We start from the raw sequence: 23,785 nt of genomic DNA, 5'->3' as shown, positions 1-23,785 counted from the left end.
CATGATTTTTCCAGGGACTGAGGTGAGACTGACTGGCCTGTAGTTCCCCAGATCCTCCTCCTTCCCTTTTTTAAAGATGAGCACTACATTAGCCTTTTTCCAGTCATCCGGGACCTCCCCCAATCCTCATGCATTTTCAAAGATAATGGCCAATGGCTCTGCAATCACATCCACTAACTCCTTTAGCACCCTCGGATGCAGTTCATCCGGCCCCATGGACTTGTGCTTGTCCAGCTTTTTTAAATAGTCCTGAACCACTTCTTTCTCCACAGAGGGCTGGTCACCTCCTCCCCATACTGTGCTGCCCAATGGAGCAGTCTGGAAGCTGACCTTGTTCATGAAGACAGAGGCAAAAAAAGCACTGAGTACATTACCTTTTTCCATGTCTTCCGTCACTAGGTTGCCTTCCCCATTCAGTAAAGGGCCCACGCTTTCCCTGAGCACCACCTTGTTGCTAACATACCTTCATCCTACCTCAGTGCAGGGGAATGGACTAGATGACCTCTTGAGGTCCCTTCCAGCCCCACATTTCTACGATTCAAATAAAAAACACTTTATAAAAAAGAAAAATACAAATTACAACAGCTGGAAATTTCCTTTCAGGTTAATTTTAAAGCTAATTTACAAACTGTGCACCCTCTTTTCCAAGGATAACACCTGGTTGCTAATCTCATAGGTGCTTTACTGTATCTAAGATCAAAACATTAGTAAACCTGTTGAAACAGTAGCAAAGTTGTTGCAGGCTTGGCAGATGGAGGGTGTGGTAACACTGCATCACAGACTACATTCTTGAGTACATAGCATCATTTGCCTTATATATTCTTGTAAATGGCATCATTCCAACACTTAGTTATCTTCTGTTTTGCTTGGAAGATCATTATTTCCTATTTATCTCATAAATTTAACACACATCCTATTCCTCCTATTTAAACTCTCCCACCAAAATACAACAGTGACTTCCCCTTCTGAAAAGGAAGGGCTGGCAGCTACACCCTGAAGTTAGCATGAATTGTTTATGTAACCTTCAATCAGGAATTCATAATAGACTAAAGTATTTTTCACCAGAGCAGAGATTTTGTTGCATATTAGTATAACAGTATTTTGGTGACATGCTAGCTGTCAAATGCAGCATAAAACCCCTTTCAGCCATTTCATTGAAAATAGAATTGAAAGACCATACCCCCTCACCTTCCAGTACATATAAATTGCATCTCTCTGGAAAACATTTCCCCCCAGTATTTCAGAGCAACTGCAGCTGTAAAATTTGGAGTAAACAACTAGAAGAGCCCCCAGGCCATTCTGTTTTCTAGAGAACCCCAATATGTTAAGTTGAAGAAGGACCTTGCAGACTATGTACACTGTAGGCTATAATTTGACATTTCCCTGTGTTAGTAAAATTTTTGACACACAAGATGAGTGTTGCAGAAATTGCACATGGAATAATATATTTTATCAAAGTCAGTAATATTAAACAATCATAGGTTACTTTCCAAATGGCTGACATTTGTCAGGAGAATGTCTGTCTGAGTTTACTTGACCTTTCTTGTCTAAAAAGGTTTGATTATTTTGAGGTCGAAATTTAAGTCAACATGGAAAATTACCTTTTTCTTACAAACAGAATCTGGCTGGGACCCACTATATACATGTTCTGCAATCATCACAGTTCAGAGATTACCCCAGGTTCTGCAGACCACTTCCCTCTTGTGTCCACAGGCAGGCACAAATTTGGAAATACTCGTCTAAAACATAAGTTTCTGTTGTAATTCTTCAGTGATCTTGATTAAATATGCCATGATCCATTTCTACTTTCTGATACTAATAAAATTATTTATGTTTTTCCCTTAATTTAAAAAAAAAAGCAGATCACAGATTTATCTGAGCATTGTTAAATAATTAAGCCACCTTTTTTCCCTCTTAAAACTATAGTTTGTGTCTTTTGTCTTTTTTTATCCATTGCCTCATCTTTGAAGTACTGTCATAAAACTATCTAGTAAGTATTTTTCACCCTATTAGTATGTCAAGAAAAAGTAAGGACATAATTATTTTTGAAAAAGCACTATCTAGGTAGGTATAGCTTAACGAACCCATAGTAAGTTGAAGTCCCTGCTCTGAAGAGCTTACAGTCTACTGAACAGTGCTTATGAACTGGCTGATGTTTATGTAATTGCATTGCTGAACACTTGCCTAATCTGGAAGACCTATCCAGAAAGGTTTGGAAGAAGTAAACTGTGATGATTAAGCTTGTGCACACTGTTGTGCCAGACAGAATATTGTACTTTCTCTCGGGGGAGAAAGAGAGTTTCCACAGGATGTCTGCATTTCGTAGCAAAAAATGCACTTGCAGATGTATTCTGTAGGGTTGTTTTGATGTAGAATATTAACCTGGGGACCTTATTGTCACAGGATATTACTGAAGCAAATAGTTTTGTGAGATTATTTGTGATTTGGGAATTAAGCTTTTGTGAGTGTAAGTGTGTACTTAAACTGATGTTTACTGTGAATTTGGTCCTGATTGTTTCATCATAAGATGAATATTTTACACATTATGAACACCTCTCCACCCCCAAACGATCTGTTTCCAAGCACTACAGACAAACCCATAACAATATAAAATCCAGATATATTATAGAACATTCTATGGTAACCCATGGTAGCTGATAATTTTTTTTTCATGGAAATTTTAAAAGGTTTAACTAAAACAAGTAATATAGCCCTTCCCTACTCTCCTCTGTAATCCATGCACACACTTCCCTCCTGACAGTCATTCCCTTCCCTCTGCACAAATCCCCCGCCCATGCAAAATGGTCAGTTAACTCAAGTAGTTGCTGTTTTTTGGGTCTTCAAAAGCTGCTAGTGAAATCTGTGGGAGTTATTGTAATGTTTTACACTCAATTTACAGTGGCATAAATATATTTTTAAGATGAAGGGCACGGGAGGGAGAATTGGGCCCATAGAACTTGGTATATGGTTTTGAAATTATTGCTGATTTCTATTTAAAAAGGAAAGCTCAGTCCATCCTGTAAACTTTGCCAGCCACATGGTCTGACTTCTGTTAAGTTTCCGTCACCACATGAAATTTCAGAAACTTTTGTTCCTTTATAGTGGCCAAAGTCTGTAAAAGGACAGAAACTTAGAAATGGGGCATCATGGCAAATTATCTCGAGTTAAAGGCTGTGTGAAGTTTTCTGATTCAGAATTGGCATCAACCCTCTATTGCAGTTGCACAATTTCTTACTACTATATAATGTAGAAAACAGGATATGCTTGGTAAAAAGAGATCTCCTGTAGGGCACCTTATATATTTTGGAATAGGATTCTTTTCATGTTAGGAAAAAAATTTTTATGAGTAATCTGCACATTTTAGGACCTGTACACTTTACTGAAATATCTTAGATTTACAGGACAGTTCAGTAATGTCACAGAAGAAGTTGCATCTGAATGTAAGGTTTTTATCCACAGTGTATTAAGTGCTTTATACAGTCTATTTTTAAAAATCGTTTGATATAGGTCATTCACCATTGATCTTCAGTGACATTTCCACAATCTAAAAGCTGTTCTCTGTTGCTCAGTTTCATCCCATGACTCCTAATTTATCCTACCTTGGATTACTTTAAACAAAAATGTACTGTAGTGTACATTGTATTTTAATTCTTTACCCTTTGCACTAAGGGCCAGATGTACAAATACATTTAGGTGTGTAAAAATGCAGATAGATGCCTCATGGGATTTAGGAAAGCACCCAGGCAGGTTAAGTGCCTAACTCCCATTAACTAGGTATCAATGGGAATTAGGCATCTACCCTGTTTAAGCTTTTCTGTTAACGCCACAGGGCACGTATCTTGCCATCCTTAGGCAAATCTGACCCCAACTGACAATCATACTGCCAAGTAGCATTTCAGGTAATATTACATATAACTCAGCAGGTTAGGGTGTTGACTCTGTGTCTTTCCATTTGTCAAGAACATTGCTTTCCTACTTAGGAGTATTATTAAGCAAATTTGGCTAGAACAACTTGCAAATGATTCACAAAGAGAACAATTAAGATTTTATAGGCTTAGTTTAAATACTTATCTTAAAACACTTTTTACCAAAATGGTTTCCTGATGGAGCAGGCTGCTGTATTCGTTCGTACTTCTGCTTTATCCTCTTGTGTATGTATCAAATGACAGTAGTTATGGTGTAAGAATAATTTAAACCTAGTTTTATGCATGAGATCTGTTGTGAAAGATGCTGTTTCGGAGATTTGTAAGAGCTGGAATTTCTGCATAATTGAAACTTGTTTAATTCAAATAATATATTTGGGATTTGATGTATTGCAGATTCCGACCAGCTTTGGGTACAGTCTTTCTGACAACCACTATGGAGAAGATTGAAGAACAGTTTGCTAATTTGTGCATAGCAAAACGTTGTGCACTAACTGAAGATTCCACTTACTTACTGGATATAGATGTTTCAAAATCTGTTCTAGCAGAAAGCAACCACTTAGTTGCTGTTTCATGTTCCAATAAATCAATTAAAGTATATAATAGAGAAACATTACACTTGCTAAGGGAGTATAGTGGCCATCCTGGATTACTTAATGGAGTCAGATTTGCTCATACAAGTGAGAATATGTTGTTTTCAGCATGCAGTGATGGCACAATAAAATGTTGGGATACTCGCTTAGCTACTCAGAAAACTATACAATTATTCAGTGGTTATCCTTCAAATGTTTTCATCAGCTTTGATATTAATTGCAGTGATCTTATAGTTTGTGCTGGGACAGAAAAAGTTGAAGAGGACACATTCATGGTGTTTTGGGATGCAAGAAGTAATACAAACTATGCATGCACTGCTAAAGAGCCCTTAGGAACCTATTCAGAGACTCACAATGATGATATCACTAAAATATGTTTCCATCCTAACAAACCCAATTTGGTAGTGTCTGGATCAACTGATGGATTGGTTAATGTGTTTGATATTAACAAGGAAAATGAAGATGATGCTTTGATTGCAACTTGTAATTCAAATTCATCAGTAAGTTTTATTGGTTGGTCTGGGAAAGATTATAAACAGGTATATTGCATGACTCATACGGAAGGATTTTGTTGGTGGGATCTTACTCAAATAGATAGTGAGGAACCAATGACATTGTTGCAGATTCCGGATGTCAGAGAAGTAGTCTTCACTGAAAATAGCAACTTAAACTATCTGATAGGTGGCTTGTACCATGAAAAGGCAGACAAATTGTTTGTTGTTGGTGGAACAGCTATGGGAAACATTCACCTAATAAACTGTGGCATTGATGGACTGAGCCTTGTGGGCACCCTTCATGGAGGGCATTCTGCTACAGTTCGCTCATTCTACTGGAACATGACAGATGATTCTTTGTTGACTGGTGGAGAGGATGCACAGCTGTTGCTATGGAAACCTGGAGCTGTGGAAAGGTCCCTGGTAAAGAAGGCATCTATGAAAATTGCTTCCTCCGTTCAGCAGCGAGTGAGAGTTCACAGAAACTCTCTCAAAAGCAAGAAAAAGTAAAATTATGAAAACAGGACTCTTAAATTTGTAGAGTTTTTTACTGTCCCGAGCAATATATTTGGGGTGATGATTTATTTGCACTATGTGGCAAATATAATTTAGTATGTAAATTTTACCTAGAAATGACCCTCACTTTATCATGTGAATAACTTTTTAAAAAAAAGCAACTGATACTTATTAAAAGGGTAAACATTTACTTTGTATTCATTGAACAAAGTATGTCTTAAAATATTGTATATTTTTATATCAAATTGATATCAAATAAAAAATATTGGCACAGAGATCTTGGATTAGAATAAAAGCCTGCAACTTGTATACTTTATATTATTGCCCACAGTGAAATGTTTTGGACATATTTAAAAAGATTTCAGATTTGTAGCCATCTTTTTCTTACAGATAATTTAATGAATGAAATTGCTAAATATATTGAAGACTTAGTTCTACTTACTAATTCTTAGAGGAAGTACTTATTGATGAAATAGAGAAAAGGTGTTGTTTTGCATGATTATCTCACTATTTAATGACAAGTATATAAACAGTAGTTCACAGAACACACTTTATAGCAGGTATGTGTGTTTGTTCTAGAAAACAGTAATACTATATCCGAAGTACCTGTAGCCTTTTTTATGCTTATGAAAAGTGTTTATAATTGACAATATTTGGGTGTTTTGATTAGAAAAAAATATCTCCAATCTAATGAAAATTGCAAGCTACCCCACGCTATCCTGGCAATATATCTTAATACTGACCTGGAAGACCTATAAAGACTGAGGAGGTAGGTCCGTCTCAGTGGGTCATAGGAATTGATGCACATGATCTCCCCAGTGCTCCATCTAGTCCACTACCTATTTTTGACATGCCATCCCACATCCTCATAGGAAGATACAGAAAAACGTTCAGAATATAGTTATGGAATAACCTACCTATAGAGAGTTTGTTTTTAACCCCCTTTAGCTTCTGCCCTGCAATATATGCACAGTAAGTAACTAGGCTCTTTAGAGCACAAATACTACTCTCTGTGGACACCTCTCTAGGAGCAATGAGATTTCAGAAATCTCACCAAACAGCTGTTGGGTGGTGTAAAAATTACCTTATACCTCCTAAGTTGTTGTTTGTCTCATTCTGCTCCACTGGCACTTTTTAACCTCTGTGCCTCTGACTCTGAAAGTTGCCTTTATCGTATTCTGCCCTCCCTAAGGTTGTAGTAACATTCATATCAAATGTATCAGTCAGTAATTACTCTAGATTTAACAGATAAGGACTATGCTTCAGTGAAGCTTAAACAAATGTAAGAATTGGTATTTTACAGGATAGAGAGAGCATGGAAATCAAAATGATTGTAAGTTTAATACACACATATGTACTTTGACAATATTTACAGACTGCATCTAAACTTGAAAATACCCTGTAGTTTGAAGTAAAAATGGTGTTTAATTCACTATGCATCATGGGTAATTTATTTTCAGCTGTACCACAATGTATGGTTACTAGATGTTACAAACATACCTGGATTAATCTCCTGTGGAAATGAGTCCTCTCCAAATACACATGCATCAAGTTTCCTTCTCATGTTTATACTACACACACACACACACACACACACACACACACACACACACACACACACACACACACACACACACACACACACACACACACACACACACACACACACACACACACACACACACACACACACCCCCCCCCCCCCGGGATATTTAGCTTTATGCTCACTTCATATTTGTCCTTTGGTGATGATGGTGTGATTACATTGCATTTATTAGCACTAAATGTTCATTTAAAGGATACTTTCAACATCAATATCATGCTTCTTTCTGCTAGCAGTCTCCCCCACAATTTACCCATCCTGGATGGCTCGTTAGCCAAGGGGTCAGCTTTTTATTTGGACAGTTACTATGCAGATAGTTGCCTGAGTTGGCATTTGTTGTTAATATCTTTCTATGAGTTTTACACAGCTTTGGAATGACTCATCTAGTGGCAAGTGGGAGGAGGAGGCACAGCCAGCACACGCTGTGTCACAGCTTTGAACTGCCTCTGGACACCGCAGAATGAAGGGGAGCAGTCCAGACATAACAGAATTGTGGTAGTTGCTGCTACCAAAATGGAAAAGTTCTTACCTGATCATTTCAGGTAATGAAATGTAGGTTTGTGTGTGCCGAAATGTAGGTTTCTAAAGAAATGTGACCAGAACACCTGTTTTCCTATTTAACAGTCACTGTCCCATTCCAGTGGCTCCCTACTAACATACACTTTTTGAAATTAATTATCATTAGTATCAGTTTCTTACTTAATGTATCCACTGGTTTTTAGAAATATATTTTGTACTTTATTTAAATGGCTTTCTTCTGCCACGTTCCTTAATATCAGAGAGGTAGCCGTGTTAGTCTGGATCTGTAAAAGCAGCAAAGAGTCCTGTGGCACCTTATAGACGTATTGGAGCATGAGTTTTTGTGGGTGAATACCCACTTTATCGGAAAGCTCATGCTCCAATACATCTGTTAGTCTATAAGGTGCCACAGGACTCTTTGCTATTCCTTAATATTAATTTTAGTGGTAATTCTTACAAGATACCAATAATTAAAATTTCAGAAGAAGTCAAAATATTTATACTTTAAAAAGGGATACAAATACTTTCAAAATTGTTCTTGAAATGGGGTTAATATTATGCAACTAACCTGTGCTCTATTTATTGGCTAGTCCGATCTGTAAGAGCAGAGTAAAGAATTTCAGAGTCATTTTCCCACCCCGCATTGCTTAAGAACAATAGTTAACTTGAGAATATTTTTAGAGTCTAGAAAATGTTCCTCATCAGAATTGGAATTATTTTAAAGCAAGTCAAATGTTAAGGCTCGATTACTTGACATTGTTTGTTTTAGCTTATGCAGAAGCCCTAGCATTAGTCTAGCTTCTTATTTTGATTATTTTTCTGGTTCCAAAAAAAGACAGTAAAAGCAATGGTTTACTCAACTGTAATCATAAACACTTGAGAAACACTTGGGGGTTGGACTAGATGACCTCCTGAGGTCCCTTCCAACCCTGAGATTCTAAGATCTGTGGCAGTGACAAAATTATGCAATTAAAAGCCGCAATGGAAGTGAATATATTTCACTTTAGCTCTGTGCTACAGACTACAGTCCTGCTTTTTTTTAAAAAGTCTGTCTACTGTATGATATAAATCTCAGAATTATTTTTTGTTTTCAAAATTCCACTGAAATATTTTTATTTTCTTACAGTTGTCAGCTACTGAGAAAATATGCTTTTTCTGGAGTTAAAACTCCCCACTGGATGAAGCTAAATTAAATATTGCTAATGTTTTCAAGATAATAAGGATTTTTGAACAAATGGTACTTGAGCCTCATTTTTTGTTGTCTGACTGAACAGGATGTGATTTCCCTCTAGGTGGCTCTGAAATGGGAGAGTTCAGTACTGGTATTGGTCTGTGCTGTTAAGTAAACCTCAGAAGCTTGTAGTGGTATGGGCATATGTGAATATGGAGATATGCCTCTGCCAGATTCACTAAAGTTAGGAGGTTCCCATTGGGATAGGGATGATACCGTCAAAGCTAGGATCTCCATCTGGAATTTTGTCTTTTTCATCCACTTAGTGAGTCTTTTCAGGTTGAGGATGGCTCTGACTCCCCCGGTGCACTTCTGAACAACAAATAGGTGGAGTAGAATCCTGAGAACCTTTTTTCTAAGGGAACTCCTTCCATTGTTCCTATGTCCATGAGCTGGGAGATCTCATTCCAGATCAGTTTGTGCTGGGCAGAATCACTAGATAAAGGAGTCTGGATGAAGAAGGGATGGAGTGAAGCCTGTGGTTTGCAGGAGTTACTCCCAATTCACATGCTCACTTGTAACCCCCACGGGGCTAGCCTACTATATTATATTTGTTTTTCTCTATTGGCTTGATCGATTATATTATTTTGGCTTATATTTTTGTATTGAGTAATTTCAGCAGACATTACTTCATTATATTTGGCTGTAATGCAGAAAACCTATAGGCTTGTATCCTGTAAGATTAGCTAGAGCAAGTTAGCGTAAGTGGATGTAACCTTTGGCATAGATAAATGGCCTACAGGTTACCCTTTTTGATTTTGGGGAACGGAATGTGTTTACTAAAATTCTGGGATACCAGTAACCACAAGGTACATCACAAGAACATGGAAGTAACGGTTCAGGCAAAGGTGATGGTTTCAAGAATGAGATAATTGGCATTAATATGTATAGATGTTATTAATATGTAAGAATATACTAGACTATAGAGTGTGTACCCTAAGATTTATGTGGGTGAGGAAATAAGATTTGGACATGGAAGGTTGGGCACTGACATGAATATTCAGGATAGTGCCAAGACCCTATTAGAGGGTAAACCAACATATGGAGCTACCTTCTTTTAGCTTCAAGTTCTCTTTTGTTTAGCTGTTAGCTCAGTTTTTGCAATATAGCTGAGTTACTCAACACTTGACCCTGATCACCATCATTTTGGGACTGAGGAACCTGGACCACCGGTCTCAGTTGGCATGTCATAGACGAGGCTGGTCCTTTGTCTCCCACTACCAGGTCCCCAAAGAAGGGTGTGAATATGCTAATCTAAGTAGCTTTTGTAAGAGATGGTACCAGAAGTCCCTATAGAACTGTATTACTTCTTTTTGATTGTGGTTTGAAGCTTTGATAACTTTTTCCTTTATTTTAATAAATCTCTTTAAAGCTTGGCTTTGTCCTCAGTGTGAATGTCCTTGCACACCCCGAGGGTCTGTACGAAGTATTGAACTCTCTACATTCTCTAATTCTGTAGCCTGATTTTGGGATAAGAACCTAATTATCTTCTGGTCAAATCATTGGCAAGCCTATAATAAGCCAGCCCTCTAAAATTGAAGTTAACACGTACCCACCTGTCTGTGGTCCACATGGACCATTCCTCTGAAAAGTGGAAAATTCTGTCATCTACCTCTGCCCAGACCTGACTGTACATTTGCTTGTTGTCACAGAATCATAGAAGTGTAAGACTGGAAGGGATCTCGAGCAGCCATGTAGTCCAGTCTCTTGCACTCAAGGCAAGACTATGTAACAACTAGACCATTCCTGACAGGTGTTTGTCTAACCTATTCTTAAAAACCTCCAATGATGGAGATTCCACAACCTCCCTAGGCAATTTATTCCAGTGCTTAACTACCCTGACAATTAGGATGTTTTTCCTAATGCCCAACCTAAACCTCCCTTGCTACAATTTCAGCCCATTGCTTCTTGACCTATCCTCAGAGGTTAACAAGAACAATTGTTCACTCTCCTTCTTGTAACAACCTTTTATGTATCTGAAGACTGTTAGGATGCACCCCCCCCCCCCACCCAATCTTCTCTTCTTCAGACTAAACAAACCCAACCTTTTCAATCTTTCCAAATAGGTCATGTTTTCTAGACCTTTAATTATTTTTGTTGCTTTCCTCTGGACTTTTGCCAGTTGTCCACATCTTGCCTGAAATGTGGCACCGTGAACTGGATACACTACTCCATTTGAGGCCTTATCAGCACGGAGAAGAGCGGATGAATCACTTCTCGTGTCTTTCTTTCAACACTCCTGCTAATGCATCCCAGAATATTTGCCTTTTTTTTTTTTTTTGGCAACAGTGTTACCCTGTTGACTCACATTTAGCTTGTCATCCACTATAACCTCCAGATCCCACTTTTGCAGTACTCCTTCCTAGGCAGTCATTTCCCAATTTTGTATGTGTGCAGTTGATTGTTCCTTCCTAATTGGTTTACATTGCATTTGTCCTTAATGAATTTCATTCCATTTACTTCAGACCATTTTTTCAGTTTGTCCAGATCATTTTGAATTTTAATCCTGTCCTCCAAAGCACTTGCAACCCCTCCCAGCTTGGTATCATCTGCAAACTTTATAAGTGTACTCTCTATGCCAGCGTTTCTCAAACTGGGGTCCACGGACCCCATTGACCAACTACTCCCCCTCCCTCCCTCAACTCCTCCCCTTCCCTCCCAGTGCCTCCTGCACGCCAGGTAGCTGCTATTCAAAGGTGTGCAGGAGGCGCTGGGAGGGAGGGAGAAGAGTGGGGACATGGCACGCTCAAGGTAGGGATCATGTCTGGGGCTGCTGGTCCCACTGATCAACTCCTCCTGTTCCCTCCCAGTGCTCCAGCTGTTCTCTGGTGTATAGGAGGCACTGGGAGGGTGGGGTAGGGGGAGGAGCAGGAATGAGGCACCCTGGGAGGGGGCATGAGAAGAGGAGGGGCAGGGGTGGGGGAAGGGATGGAGTGGGGGCAGAATCTGGGGCTGAGTGGGGGAGGCTTGGGGGTCCATGAAAAAATTTAAATCAAAATGGGGGTCCTCGGGTTGCTAAAGTTTGAGAACCGCTGCTCGATGCCATTATCTAAATCACTGATAAAGATATTGAACAGAACCGGACCCAGGACTGATCCCTGCAGGACTCTGCTCCCTATGCCCTTCCAGCTTGACTGTGAACCACTGATTACTCTCTCGGAACAGTTTTCCAACCAGTTATTCCCCCCACCTTACAGTAGCTCCATCTAGGTTGTATTTCCTTAGTTTGTTTAGGAGAAGGCCATGTGAGATGGTACCAAAAACCTTATTAAAGTCAAGATATACCACATCTGCTGTTTCCCTACTATCCACAAGGCTTGTTCCCCTGTCAAAAAAAGCTATTAGGTTGGTTTGACATGATTTGTTCTTGACAAATACATGCTGACTATTACTTATCACTAAGGCTAAGATTTTGTCAGGGATATTTTTAGTCAAAGTCACAGACAGATCATGGGCAAACTCAGGGGTTCCCCCGCCACCACCTGTTGGGAGTTTGGGGTTCCCCTACAGTGCTGTCCCTAGTGGCAGGGAGCTTGGGGTTCTCTGCCACCACCCTCCAAGACCTAGGGGGTCCCCTGCTGCCCCCAGCTGCACGGAGCTGGGGGAGGTACCCAGCAGCTCCTGACCACCACAGGTTTAAGTCACAGAGGCCACTGGAAGTCACAGATTCCGTGACTTCTACAACCTCCGTGACTAAATTGCAGCCTTACTTACCTTATTATCTTCTAGGTGTTTGCAAATTGATTGCTTGATTATTTGCCCATTATCTTTCCCCGTACTGAAGTTAAGCTGATTAGTCTGTAATTCCCTGGGTTGTCTTTATTTCTCTTTTTCTAGATTGACACTATATATTTGCCCTTTTGCAGTCTTCTGGCATCTTTCCCCTCTTCCATGAGTTTTGAAGATAATCGCTAATGGCTCAGGTATCTCCTCAGTCAGCTCCTTGAGTATTCTAGGATGTTTTTGATCAGGCCCTGGTGCAGGGGTTGGCAACCTTTCAGAAGTGGTGTGCCGAGTCTTCATTTATTCACTCTAATTTAAGGTTTCGCGTGCCAGTAATACATTTTAACATTTTTAGAAGATCTTTCTATGTCTATAATATATAACTGAACTATTGTATGTAAAGTAAATAAGGTTTTTAAAACGTTTAAGAAACTTCATTTAAAATTAAATTAAAATGCAGAGCCCCCCCGGACTGGTGGCCAGGACCCGGGCAGTGTGAGTGCCACTGAAAATCAGCTCGCGTGCTGCCTTCGGCACACGTGCCATAGGTTGCCTACTCCTGCCCTGGTGACTTGAAGACATATAAGAACACAAGAACATAAGAATTGCCATACTGGGTCAGACCAAAGGTCTATCCAGCCTAGTATCCTGTCTACCAACAGTGACCAATGCCAGGTGTCCCAGAGGGAGTGAACCTAACAGGTAATGATCAAGTGATCTCTCTCCTGCCATCCATTTCCATCCTCTGACAAACAGAGGCTAAGGACACCATTCCTTACCCATCATGGCTAATAGCCATTAATGGACTTAACCTCCATGAATGTATCTAGTTCTCTTTTAAACCCTGTTATAGTCCCAACCTTCAAAACCTCCTCAGGCAAGGAGTTCCACAGGTTGACTGTGCACTGTGTGAAGAAGAACTTCCTTTTATTTGTTTTAAACCTGCTGCCTTCATTTAAACCTTCATTTGGTGGCCCCTAGTTCTTATATTATGGGAACAAGTAAATAACTTTTTTCCTTATTCACTTTCTCCACACCATTCATGATTTATATACCTCTATCATATCCCCCCTTAGTCTCCTCTTTTCCAAGCTGAAAAGTCCTAGCCTCTTTAATCTCTCTTCATATGGGACCGTTCCAAACCCTTAATCATTTTAGTTGCCCTTCTCTGAAACTTTTCTAATGCCAGCATATCTTTTTGGAGATGAGGAGACCACATCTGTATGCAGTATTCAAGATGTGGGCATACCATGGATTTATAAAAGGGCAATAAGATATTTTCCGTCTTATTCGCTATCCTTTTTTTTAATGATTCCTAACATCCTGTTTGCTTTTTTGTCTGCCGCTGCACACTGCGTGGACATCTTCAGAGAACTATCCACAATGACTCCAAGATCTTTTTCCTGATTAGTTGTAGCTAAATTAGCCCCCCATCATATTGTATGTATAGTTGGGGTTATTTTTTCCAATGTGCATTACTTTACATTTATCCACATTAAATTTCATTTGCCATTTTGTTGCCCAATCACTTAGCTTTGTGAGATCTTTTTGAAGTTCTTCACAGTCTGCTTTGGTCTTAACTATCTTGAGCAGTTTAGTATCATCTGCAAACTTTGCCACCTCACTGTTTACCCCTTTCTCCAGATCATTTATGAGTAAGTTGAATAGGATTGGTCCTAGGACTGACCCTTGGGGAACACCACTAGTTACCCGTCTCCATTCTGAAAATTTACCATTTATTCCTACCCTTTGTTCCCTGTCTTTTAACCAGTTCTCAGTCCATGAAAGGATCTTCCCTCTTATTCCATGACAACTTAATTTACGTAAGAGCCTTTGGTGAGGGACCTTGTGAAAGGCTTTCTTGAAATCTAAGTACACTATGTCCACTGGATCCCCCTTGTCCACGTTTGTTGCCCCTTCAGAGAACACTAATAGATTAGTAAGACACGATTTCCCTTTACAGAAACCATGTTGACTTTTGCCCAACAATTTATGTTCTTCTATGGGTCTGACAATTTTATTCTTTACTATTGTTTCAACTAATTTGCCCAGTACTGATGTTAGACTTACCAGTCTGTAATTGCCGGCTTCACCTCTAGAGCCCTTTTTAAATATTGGCATTAAATTAGCTATCTTCCAGTCATGGGGTACAGAAGCCGATTTAAAGGACAGGTTACAAACTATAGTTAATAGTTCCGCAATTTCACATTTGAGTTCTTTCAGAACTCTTGGGTGAATGCCATCTGGTCCCGGTGACTTGTTAATGTTGAGTTTATCAATTAATTCCAAAACCTCCTCTAGTGACACTTCAATCTGTGACAGTTCCTCAGATTTGTCACCTACAAAGGACGGCTCAGGTTTGGGAATTTCCCTAACATCCTCAGCTGTGAAGACTGAAGCAAATAATTAATTTAGTTTCTCTGCAATGACTTCATCGTCTTTAAGTGCTCCTTTTGTATCTCGATCATCAAGGGGCCCCACTGGTTGTTTAGCAGGCTTGCTGCTTCTGATGTACTTAAAAAACATTTTGTTATTACCTTTTGAGTTTTTGGCTAGCTGTTCTTCAAACTCTTTTTTGGCTTTTCTTATTACAGTTTTACATTTAATTTGGCAGTGTTTATGCTCCTTTCTATTTGCCTCACTAGGATTTGACTTCCACTTTTTAAAACTTGTCTTAAGTAATTTGTAACTTGTTCTTTCCCTATTTTAGCCTGAGACCCTACCTCATTTTCACTGGCATTCACTATATTAGACTTCCAATCACTACTAAACTTTTTGGTGAAAACTGAAACAAAATAGTTGTTTAGGATTTCTGCCATTTCCACAATTTCCGTTATTGTCTTTCTCCCTTCCCTATCCTGTCCTTGGTCTTCCTCTTGCTTTTCATGTACTTGTATATTTTCTTGTTACCCTCAATATCTCTAGCTAGTTTAATTTTGTCTTTACACACTTGTAGTGTTTGTTAATATTCATCATTTGTAATTTGACTAGTTTCCACTTTTTGTAGGACTCTTTTTTTTGAGTTTCAGAGCATTGAAGATCTCCTGGTTAAGCTAGAGTGGCCTCTTACCATACTTCCCATCTTTCTTATGTAGTGGGATAGTTTGCTGGGCTCTTGAGAGCTGTGGGACCACCTCTGGGCTTTCTGCTCAAGCCTCAGTTCCAAGATTTGCCCTTGGTGTATCTAGTATCTTTTCTCTGGAACTTCTGTGAAGAGGATGGGTGAAAGGAGAGTGGCTGCCAGAAAGTGGGCTTATACTCCCTTCTTGGAGAGACGGGCGGGCCTGCTTTAATTTTGCAGAGTTTTCTGCCACTATCTTATCTAACTTTTCTGATCAATTATGTGAGCAAATGAGCCCAAATGAGGTCTGAAGCAGTTACATGTGGATGACTCTTATGAAAATCAGAGACTTAAAAAACTCACCGGGTGTTTTTAAAACGTAGGGGTGGGGAGAGAGCCTTGTCTTCAGTTCTTTGATGCTAGGATGATGACAGATTGAAGTGCTCGCCTGCACTAAATTCCAGAGAATTGAGGATTGATGCATGGTACTCTTGAGAATGCAGTGACCTGAGGGGATCAAACTATGTAACCCTTATTGGTACAATGAATTTTTCCACATCAGAAACCGTGAAACCTTAGATAGTCAGTAAGTTGCTTGCAAATGGCCAGTTGCTATGGACACATACTCTGTGTTTGTTGCAAATTATGTTTTAGAATCTCTAGGAAACACTCTGCCCAACAGGACAGAGAAAATAAAATTACTCTACAGTCAGACAGTCTGAGATTTGATTTGTTTAAGTTAAACAGAGATCTCTACTTCAAAATAGGGCCTGAGCTAAATCTGATGTCATGTTAAATTGCTGCTTTTATTAATTAGCTGAAAGAACAATAAACCCTATGGCAGTGAAAGGTCCATAAAGTCATTTTGAAATAAGATTATTCAGTGATATAAACAGGCTATTAGCAATTATAAGGCCAGATCTCACAAACCTTATGGGAATATTCATTGCTCATTAAAACAGTCCTATTGAAGTCAAAGGTACATTGACTTAATTGGGACTACCTGTGAGAGTAAGGATTGCTCATGTAAAAGCTGCTGATCAGGCCCTTGATATCTGCAGTATTGAATGCTATAGCTAAAGGTGGGAAGAGATTTCCATTCTAAATCTCTTCAATTGCTCATGAGCCTCAGGGCAGGACTACACTACGGGGTTAAGTTGACCTAAGTTACGCAACTTCAGCTACGTGAATAACGTAGCTGGCATTGACGTACCTTAGGGTGACTTATTGCGGTGTCTACACTGCATTGGGTCGACGGGAGAAACTCTCCCATTGACTTATCTTATGCTTCTCGTTCTGGTGGAATACCAGAGTCGACGGGAGAGCGATCGGCGGTTGATTTAGTGGGTCTTCACTAGACCCACTAAATTGACCCCCAGTGGATTGATCGTGGCAGTATTGATCCATCAGTAAATGGAGACAAGCCCTTAGTAACTAAAATCTGGTTGGGCCTAATTGACCAACTACCAGACTGTTTATTGATCAGAAATGCCAGTGGAAAATACTTGCTTGAATTCAACTTTCTTTTGTTAGAAGAATGGTCCTTATGAGGGAATACTTTTTGATAGTACACTAATAATGAGGGAGTACTGAATCTCTTAAGATTGTCAGTCTGCCTGCATGTATATTGAATTAAACTGATTGCTGTGTTATAGATAATTTGAATTCTTACAGTTAACGTGTTTAAAATGAATTTGGCCTAATTGCTGAAGGGAGTACAAAGAGTATTATGGCAATAAAGGAATGGTGGTGGTCTTCCTGTAATTAAAATCTTTTTGAAAGCTCAGGCCATTATGTATTATTTTGTTTAGCATTCATTTAGCCAGAGTGCCTGCATGCTGATACTGAGCCATAACTCTGTGGTCATTCATCAGCTATGCAAATCCTTGCACTCTGGTTTGTGTGATGATAGTATGGCTATTCTTCATTGACCTCCTCTACTGATACCTCAATTTGGGACAGTTCCTCAGATTTGCCACCTAAAAAGAATGGCAAAGGTGTGGGAATCTACCTCATATCCTCAGCTGTGAAGACTGATGCAAATAATTAATTTAGCTTCTCCATAATGGCTGTCTGCCTTGAATGCTCCTTTAGCAACTCAATCATCCAGTGGCCCTACTGATGGTTTGGCAGGCTTCCTGCTTCTGATGTATTTTTAATTTTTTTTGCTGTTTTTTGTGTCTTTTGCTAGTTGCTCTTCATATTCTTTTTTGACCTGCCTAATTATACTTTTACACTTGACTGGTCAGAGTTTATTCTCCTATTTTCCTCAGTAGGATCTGACTTCCAATTTTTAAAGGATGTCTGTTTGCCTCTGTTGTGGTTGTTATGGTTCAGGGGACAATGCAGACCAGTGAGGGGTTGTCACCGCTTGCCCTGCAACCCTGGGTGCCTTACAATGCCTTGCTTCTGTAGCTCCCAGCCTGGGATGCTCTCAGTCTGTAAGAAGCATGCAAGTCACACCCTGAGTGTCTGTATTCTTGACAGCACTGGTTTAGCAGCTCTGACCCCAGGAGTAGGGTTGCCAACCCTCCTGGTTTCGTCATGAGTCTCCTGGAATCATGCTCTATCTCCCGGAGGCTACTTCAGCCAAACCGGGAGATTTTGGGTGCTAAGAGTCTGGTCCAGTAGTGGGGCTAAGGCAGGCTTCCTGCCTGCTGTAGCCCTGCTCCCGGAAGCAGCTGGCACCGTCCCTGCAGCCCCTGGGGTAAGGGCAGGGGGTCTCTGTGTGCTGCCCCCGCCCTGAGCACTGACTCCGCAGCTCCCATTGGGCAGGAACTGTGCCTAAATGGGAGATGTGGGGCAGTGCCTGTGGGTAGCAGCACACAGAGACCCCTTGGCCTCCCTGCCTAGGAGCTGCTGCCACAGGGATGTGCTGGTCGCTTTTGGGAGTCGCCCAAGGTAAGTGCCAACCCCCTCCTGCAACCCAACCCCCTTCCCCAGCCTAGGGCCCGCACCCCACACCCAAACTCCCTCCTAGAGCCTGCACTTTGCACCACCTCCTGCACCCAACCCCCTGCCTCAGCCCAGAGCCTGCACCCAAATTCCCTCCAAGCCCAACCCCACACCCTTTCCTGCATCCAAACTCCCCCCCAGAGCCCACCTCCAGCACCTCGTTCAGCACTCCAACCCTCTGCCCCAGCCCAGAGCCCACACCCAAACTCCCTCCCAGAGCCCACACACCCCCCTGCCCCAGCCTGGTGAAATTGAGTGAGGGAGCGGGGGAGAGAGAGAGTGAGCGGGGGTGGGGCCTTGGAGAAGGGGTGGCATGGGGCGTGGCCTCAGGGAAGGGGTGAGCTGTGGGCAGGCCAAGGGTCTTTGAATTTGCACGATTAGACAGCAGCCTGTCTACAGCCCCACTCTGGCCTTGGTTACAAGCAGCCAGATGACCCGAACGCAATTCCAGTCCTGAATTTCCTCAAAACCATGTTCCCTGAAGAGTCCAGACCTCACCTGGACAGTTCAGTGAAATAAGAATATTCGTTGCTCCTGTAAAGAGACAAAACCACATCGCAACTTTTTAACTTAACTGGGGTAAATGCAGTCTTCCATTTAAACACAACAATGAGTTGGTTTCTAGTATGAATAAAATCAATTTATTAACAATAGGATATAGGTTAAGTGATGCCAAGTAAAAATAATAAAGTTAGAAAAGGTTACAAGTAAAACAAAAGTGAAAACACATCTAAAAGTCTAAAACTTAATCTAGCAAGGTCCAGGCTTTGCTCCAGATGGTTTTTCTCACTAGTCATTCTTCCTCCCAGCCATGGCTGATTTTCCCTCAGTCAGAACCTTCCACGAAAGTACAAGGCGCTGGCTTCCCTTGTCTTCTTAGGAGAATAATCTTTATCTATGCAGGTTTCACATCTATATTCAGTTTGAGAAACTTCAACTTCTCCTTGGTTGAAGGACCCATCTTCCGCAGTGTGCAAGAGCTCTGTTCCCTTGTGTCTGTCTAGTGATGGATGCCAAAGATGGCTTCTGTCTTTGCTCATATCTTCCAAAGTCTGATGACTTTAAGAGCAGGGTAATTTCTTGCTGTTCTTCCATTCCTGTGGGCTTCCCATCCCCTGGAGGATTTCTATGTAAATGGGGTTTCCATGGTTTCTGACTCCACCATGCTTAAGTCACATAGGAGACAGGTAGATAGCTGTGACTTCCCTTCTGTCTGGGTGAACTGTACAGCCTAATATCAATGAGTATCCATAATTCCTTACTCAGGATTAGTACATACATTTTACAATGATTTTAACCATCAGTTTGTCATTAGCTTTCGGAAAAGAGCTGACTCGATACACTCTTCTAATACAGTAATGTTGTATACAATCAGTTGATTCAATTGCTTATCACTTGAGGTTTAGACCCCCCTACCTTTGAAATGGATTCTTTTGAGGGTTACCCCTCAAAGTAAAGTTTATTCAAGCTGTGAGGAAGGCAACATGGAGTCTGGTGGTGAAGGAAGCTCCTTGGTTTTTAATCCCCCACTTGTGTTTGCTGAAATGCAAGTCATTCTGTTTTCTGCCATCTCCTCCCCCTGCTGTGTCTTGATGGTCCTGTTTATGCTTATATGTCAATAGCGACCTTCACTGTCTCTTCCTGAATATTGAGCTGATCAGAGAATCAAATACACATTCTTTTGTCTAAGACAGACCTATTTAACAACTCCGCTTGACATACCTGGTTTACACACACGTGTCATAATTCCAATATATATTCATAATCCTTAATACACATTGTGTACATACATCATGCAAGAATATTAATGATCAGTGAGTTGTTAGTTTTCAAATGATACCTCAAGGCATATTTTATACAAAGATTATAACAATAGGGTGTGGGGTGTGAATATAAAGGTGCTTAGCTTCATAGCCTTTAATTGTCTTTTTTACTCTGTTTAGGCATGGAGGAATTTTTTGGTCCTCTTACTGTTTATTTTGATGTAGGCTATACATTTAGTTTGAGCGTCTATTATGGTATTTATAAATAGTTTTTCTGCAGCTTGCAGGCATTTCAATCTTGTGACTGTTCCTTTTAATTTCTGTTTAAGCAGCTTCCTAATTGTTGTGAAGTTATCCTTTTTAAGTTAAATGTTACTGTGGTGTGTTGTTTGGCATTTCCCCCCCTACAAGGATGTTAAATTTAATTACATTATGGTTGTTGTTACTGAGCAGTTCAGCTGTATTTGCCTCTTGGACCAGATCCTGTGTACCACTTAGGATGGAATCAAGAATCGCCTCTCTGCTTGCGGGTTCCAGGACTAGCTTCTCCAAGAAGCTGTCATTAATGGTGTCTAGAAATTCTCTCTGTTTCCCATCCTGAGGTGACATGCACCCAGTCAATATGGGGATAGTTGAAATACACCATTATTATTCGTTTTTCTGTTTTTTGTAGCCACTCTAACCTCCCGAAGAATTTCACAATCACTGTCACCACCCAGGTCATGTGGTCAGTAGTATATTCCTACTGTTATATTCTTATTATTCAGGCCTGGAATCCATATAGAGTCTATGGTACAGTTGGATTCATTTAAGATTTTTACTATATTTGACTCTAGCCTTTCACATACAGTGCCACTCCCTCACCAGCATGACCTACTCTGTCATTCCTATATATGTTGTACCCTAGTATTACCATGTCCCTTTGATTATTATTGTTCCACCAAGTTTCTGTGATGCCTAATATATCAATATCCTCACATAATATCAGACACACAAATTTACCCATTTTAGTATTTAGACATCCAGCATTTGTATATAAGCACTTATAAAATTTGTAAGTATTCAGTAGTCTGCCTTCCTGTGATGTAATTGGACGAGACTCCTTTTCGTTTGACTGTTTCTCTTCAGTTCCTACTTGTTCTTTCTTTGGTTTGGGTGTATCTGCTTTTGGCTGCTTCTCTGCTCCCTGAACTGTGTTTTTTTAGCAGAAAAGAATTCCAAATGAAGGATGTCTTTCTTTTGTTTAATTTGTAATGTCTGTGTCTCTTTCCATGGTATGAGTTAGGCCAAAGAGGTGGAGAACTAAGGACTCAACATATAGAGGTCTGTGCCGATGGTCTGTATTAGCTCCTCAAGATGATACATACTCGGACTGCTCTTCTTCGACTGGTCAAAGCCATCTGTCTTTTACATTATTTTTCTTTGTATTTTGTTGCCCTGTCTTTATATTGATAATTTTTCAGTTGCACTCAGTTTTATAGCAAAACCACAAGATACACTGTGTTGAACTAGTCAAAACTTGTAAGCAGAGACATTTTACCATTCTCCGCTTCCCATTAAACCAGGCATTGTGACAACTTTCCCTCATCAAATGAATTTTCTGCTTGAATTCTCTGCCAACATCTGCCCCAAATAGTCAACATTTCTTTTTCTCTCTTTGGGTCATCTCCCTATGCATTGGGATGACTCATTACAATTAACTAAACAAAGCAATGCCCATACCATAATATTTTAACTTTGATTTGCTTTTTGGATGTTTTTAATCTTAGAATTGACAACTCTTTTCCCATCTTCACAAATTTTGGCAAGAGAGAAACAGAAACTCAGGGCCAGTTACTCAGTATAAGAAAATGGCATGGGATTCCGTGATGGGATGTTTAGCCTATGCCAGCCTTGAAGGGGTTAAGGTGGCACAGAAAGTGGATGCAGAGTGGAAAGTCGCCCTCTCAGCTTAGAGAAGGAAAAGGAGGAAACCCAGGAAGAGAAAGAGAAGCCTTGGGATTCTGCCCCTGAGAGAATGGTTTACCCAGAAGAGTGGAGAAGGCCTGTGGGAGGCAGAGCAGGAAACAGCCCAGGTAAAGAGCAGCAAGGTTAGAGATTGTGCAGACCTTGGCTGCTGATTGTAGGGGTCTGTGGGCTGAAACCTGGAGTAGCGGGTGGGTGCCCTGGTTCACCTACCAGCCACTGCGAAGTGGCACAGGATTGTGGGAGACATAAACAAGACAGCTGGTCTGGAGGGATTCTGGTGCTTCAGAAGGGAGGAAAAACTACACAGTAACCTAACCAGAGGGCCGAGTAGCAAAAAGAGAGAGAGCGGCTGTAGGGCAAGCAAACAATGGAAGGGGACACCAGACCAGATGAGAGCTGATTTCCCAGATGTAGCCACAAGGAGGGGCGTCAGCTGTGAGTGAACCCCATTAAAAGTTAAAATATTAAAAATTTAGTTTGTCATATTTTTATGCAGCCAGTGTATCTTTCTAGTGCTATATGGATGTACCCAGTATCAGGGGACACTGGAGAAATCATGAAGGATGGCATAAAAGTCCTTTCTGATTATTTTGCAAATATTGCTAAAGGGTTTAAATAGATACATTGACTGATTGTCCTCCCAATAAACTTATTTGGAGTTTCTTTGTGTTTAAATCTGAAGCAAAAATTGTGTAGTCGGGAATGAGCAACATAGCTGCTCCCTTTGGAATCGAAGGGGGAAAGGGATGTTATTTACCCTATTGTAACTAGTTTTTTGAGATGTGGTCTCTATCTGTATTCCACTGTGGGTACACATGCACACTGGAGTATTCTTGCAAGCAGTGTCTGCACTGAGGGTATGAGGGATCGGGCAGACTGCGCACCTCTCCAGTTCCTCCTCTACCATGAAACTTGCCAAGATGCAAAGTAGAGAAGGAGTGGGTAGCAGAATACAGCAAGGGACCATATACCATGAAGAACCCCAGTTACAATAGAATGAGTAACCTCCCTTTCTTGAGTGCTGTGTATACATATTCTACTATGAGTGACTGACAAGCAGTACCCAGAGGAGAAGACAGAGGGTGCGAGGATGCAGATGGTATATCTGCTTGTAGAATCGCTGTCCCAAAGGATTCATCAGTGGAGGAATCTTGGATCAAGGTATAATGTCTCGTGGGTCTGTGGATGGAACTCCATGTAGCTTCCCTGCAATTGTCAAGCAGTGGCACTTCTTACAGTGATGCTATTGAGGCTGCTTGTGGCCCTGTAGAATGAGCCTTTGCCCAGTGTGAGGGAGCTGTGCCTACTGATAACAGTGTAAGATACAGCCAGAGATCCTCTGAAAAGATAAAACTTGACTTCATACTCATTCTTCTATGACATCAAACAGTTGAAGTGACTTTCTGACCAGATTAATCCTCTGCAGATAAAAAGCC

General features: G+C 40.6%; 1 protein-coding gene across 10 annotated transcripts in view; it reads left to right on the top strand.

Moving 5' to 3' along the window:
• Nucleotides 1-6,942, top strand: part of WDR89 (WD repeat domain 89) — a 38,362-nt gene extending 31,420 nt beyond the window's left edge. For all 10 annotated transcript variants that reach the window (XM_039533539.1, XM_039533548.1, XM_039533545.1 and 7 more), the window contains one exon: nt 4,320-6,942. In XM_039533539.1, the coding sequence (XP_039389473.1) occupies nt 4,360-5,520 (1,161 nt within the window). In that variant the 5' untranslated portion in view covers nt 4,320-4,359 and the 3' untranslated portion in view covers nt 5,521-6,942. The remainder of the gene's footprint in view (nt 1-4,319) is intronic.
• The last annotated feature ends 16,843 nt before the right edge of the window (nt 6,943-23,785 follow it).

This window comes from Mauremys reevesii, linkage group 4 (assembly GCF_016161935.1).
Source record: "Mauremys reevesii isolate NIE-2019 linkage group 4, ASM1616193v1, whole genome shotgun sequence".
Classification (NCBI taxonomy): domain Eukaryota; kingdom Metazoa; phylum Chordata; order Testudines; family Geoemydidae; genus Mauremys; species Mauremys reevesii.
The sequence above is the reverse complement of the archived record's forward strand: the minus strand, read 5'-3'. Positions and strand labels throughout refer to the sequence as shown.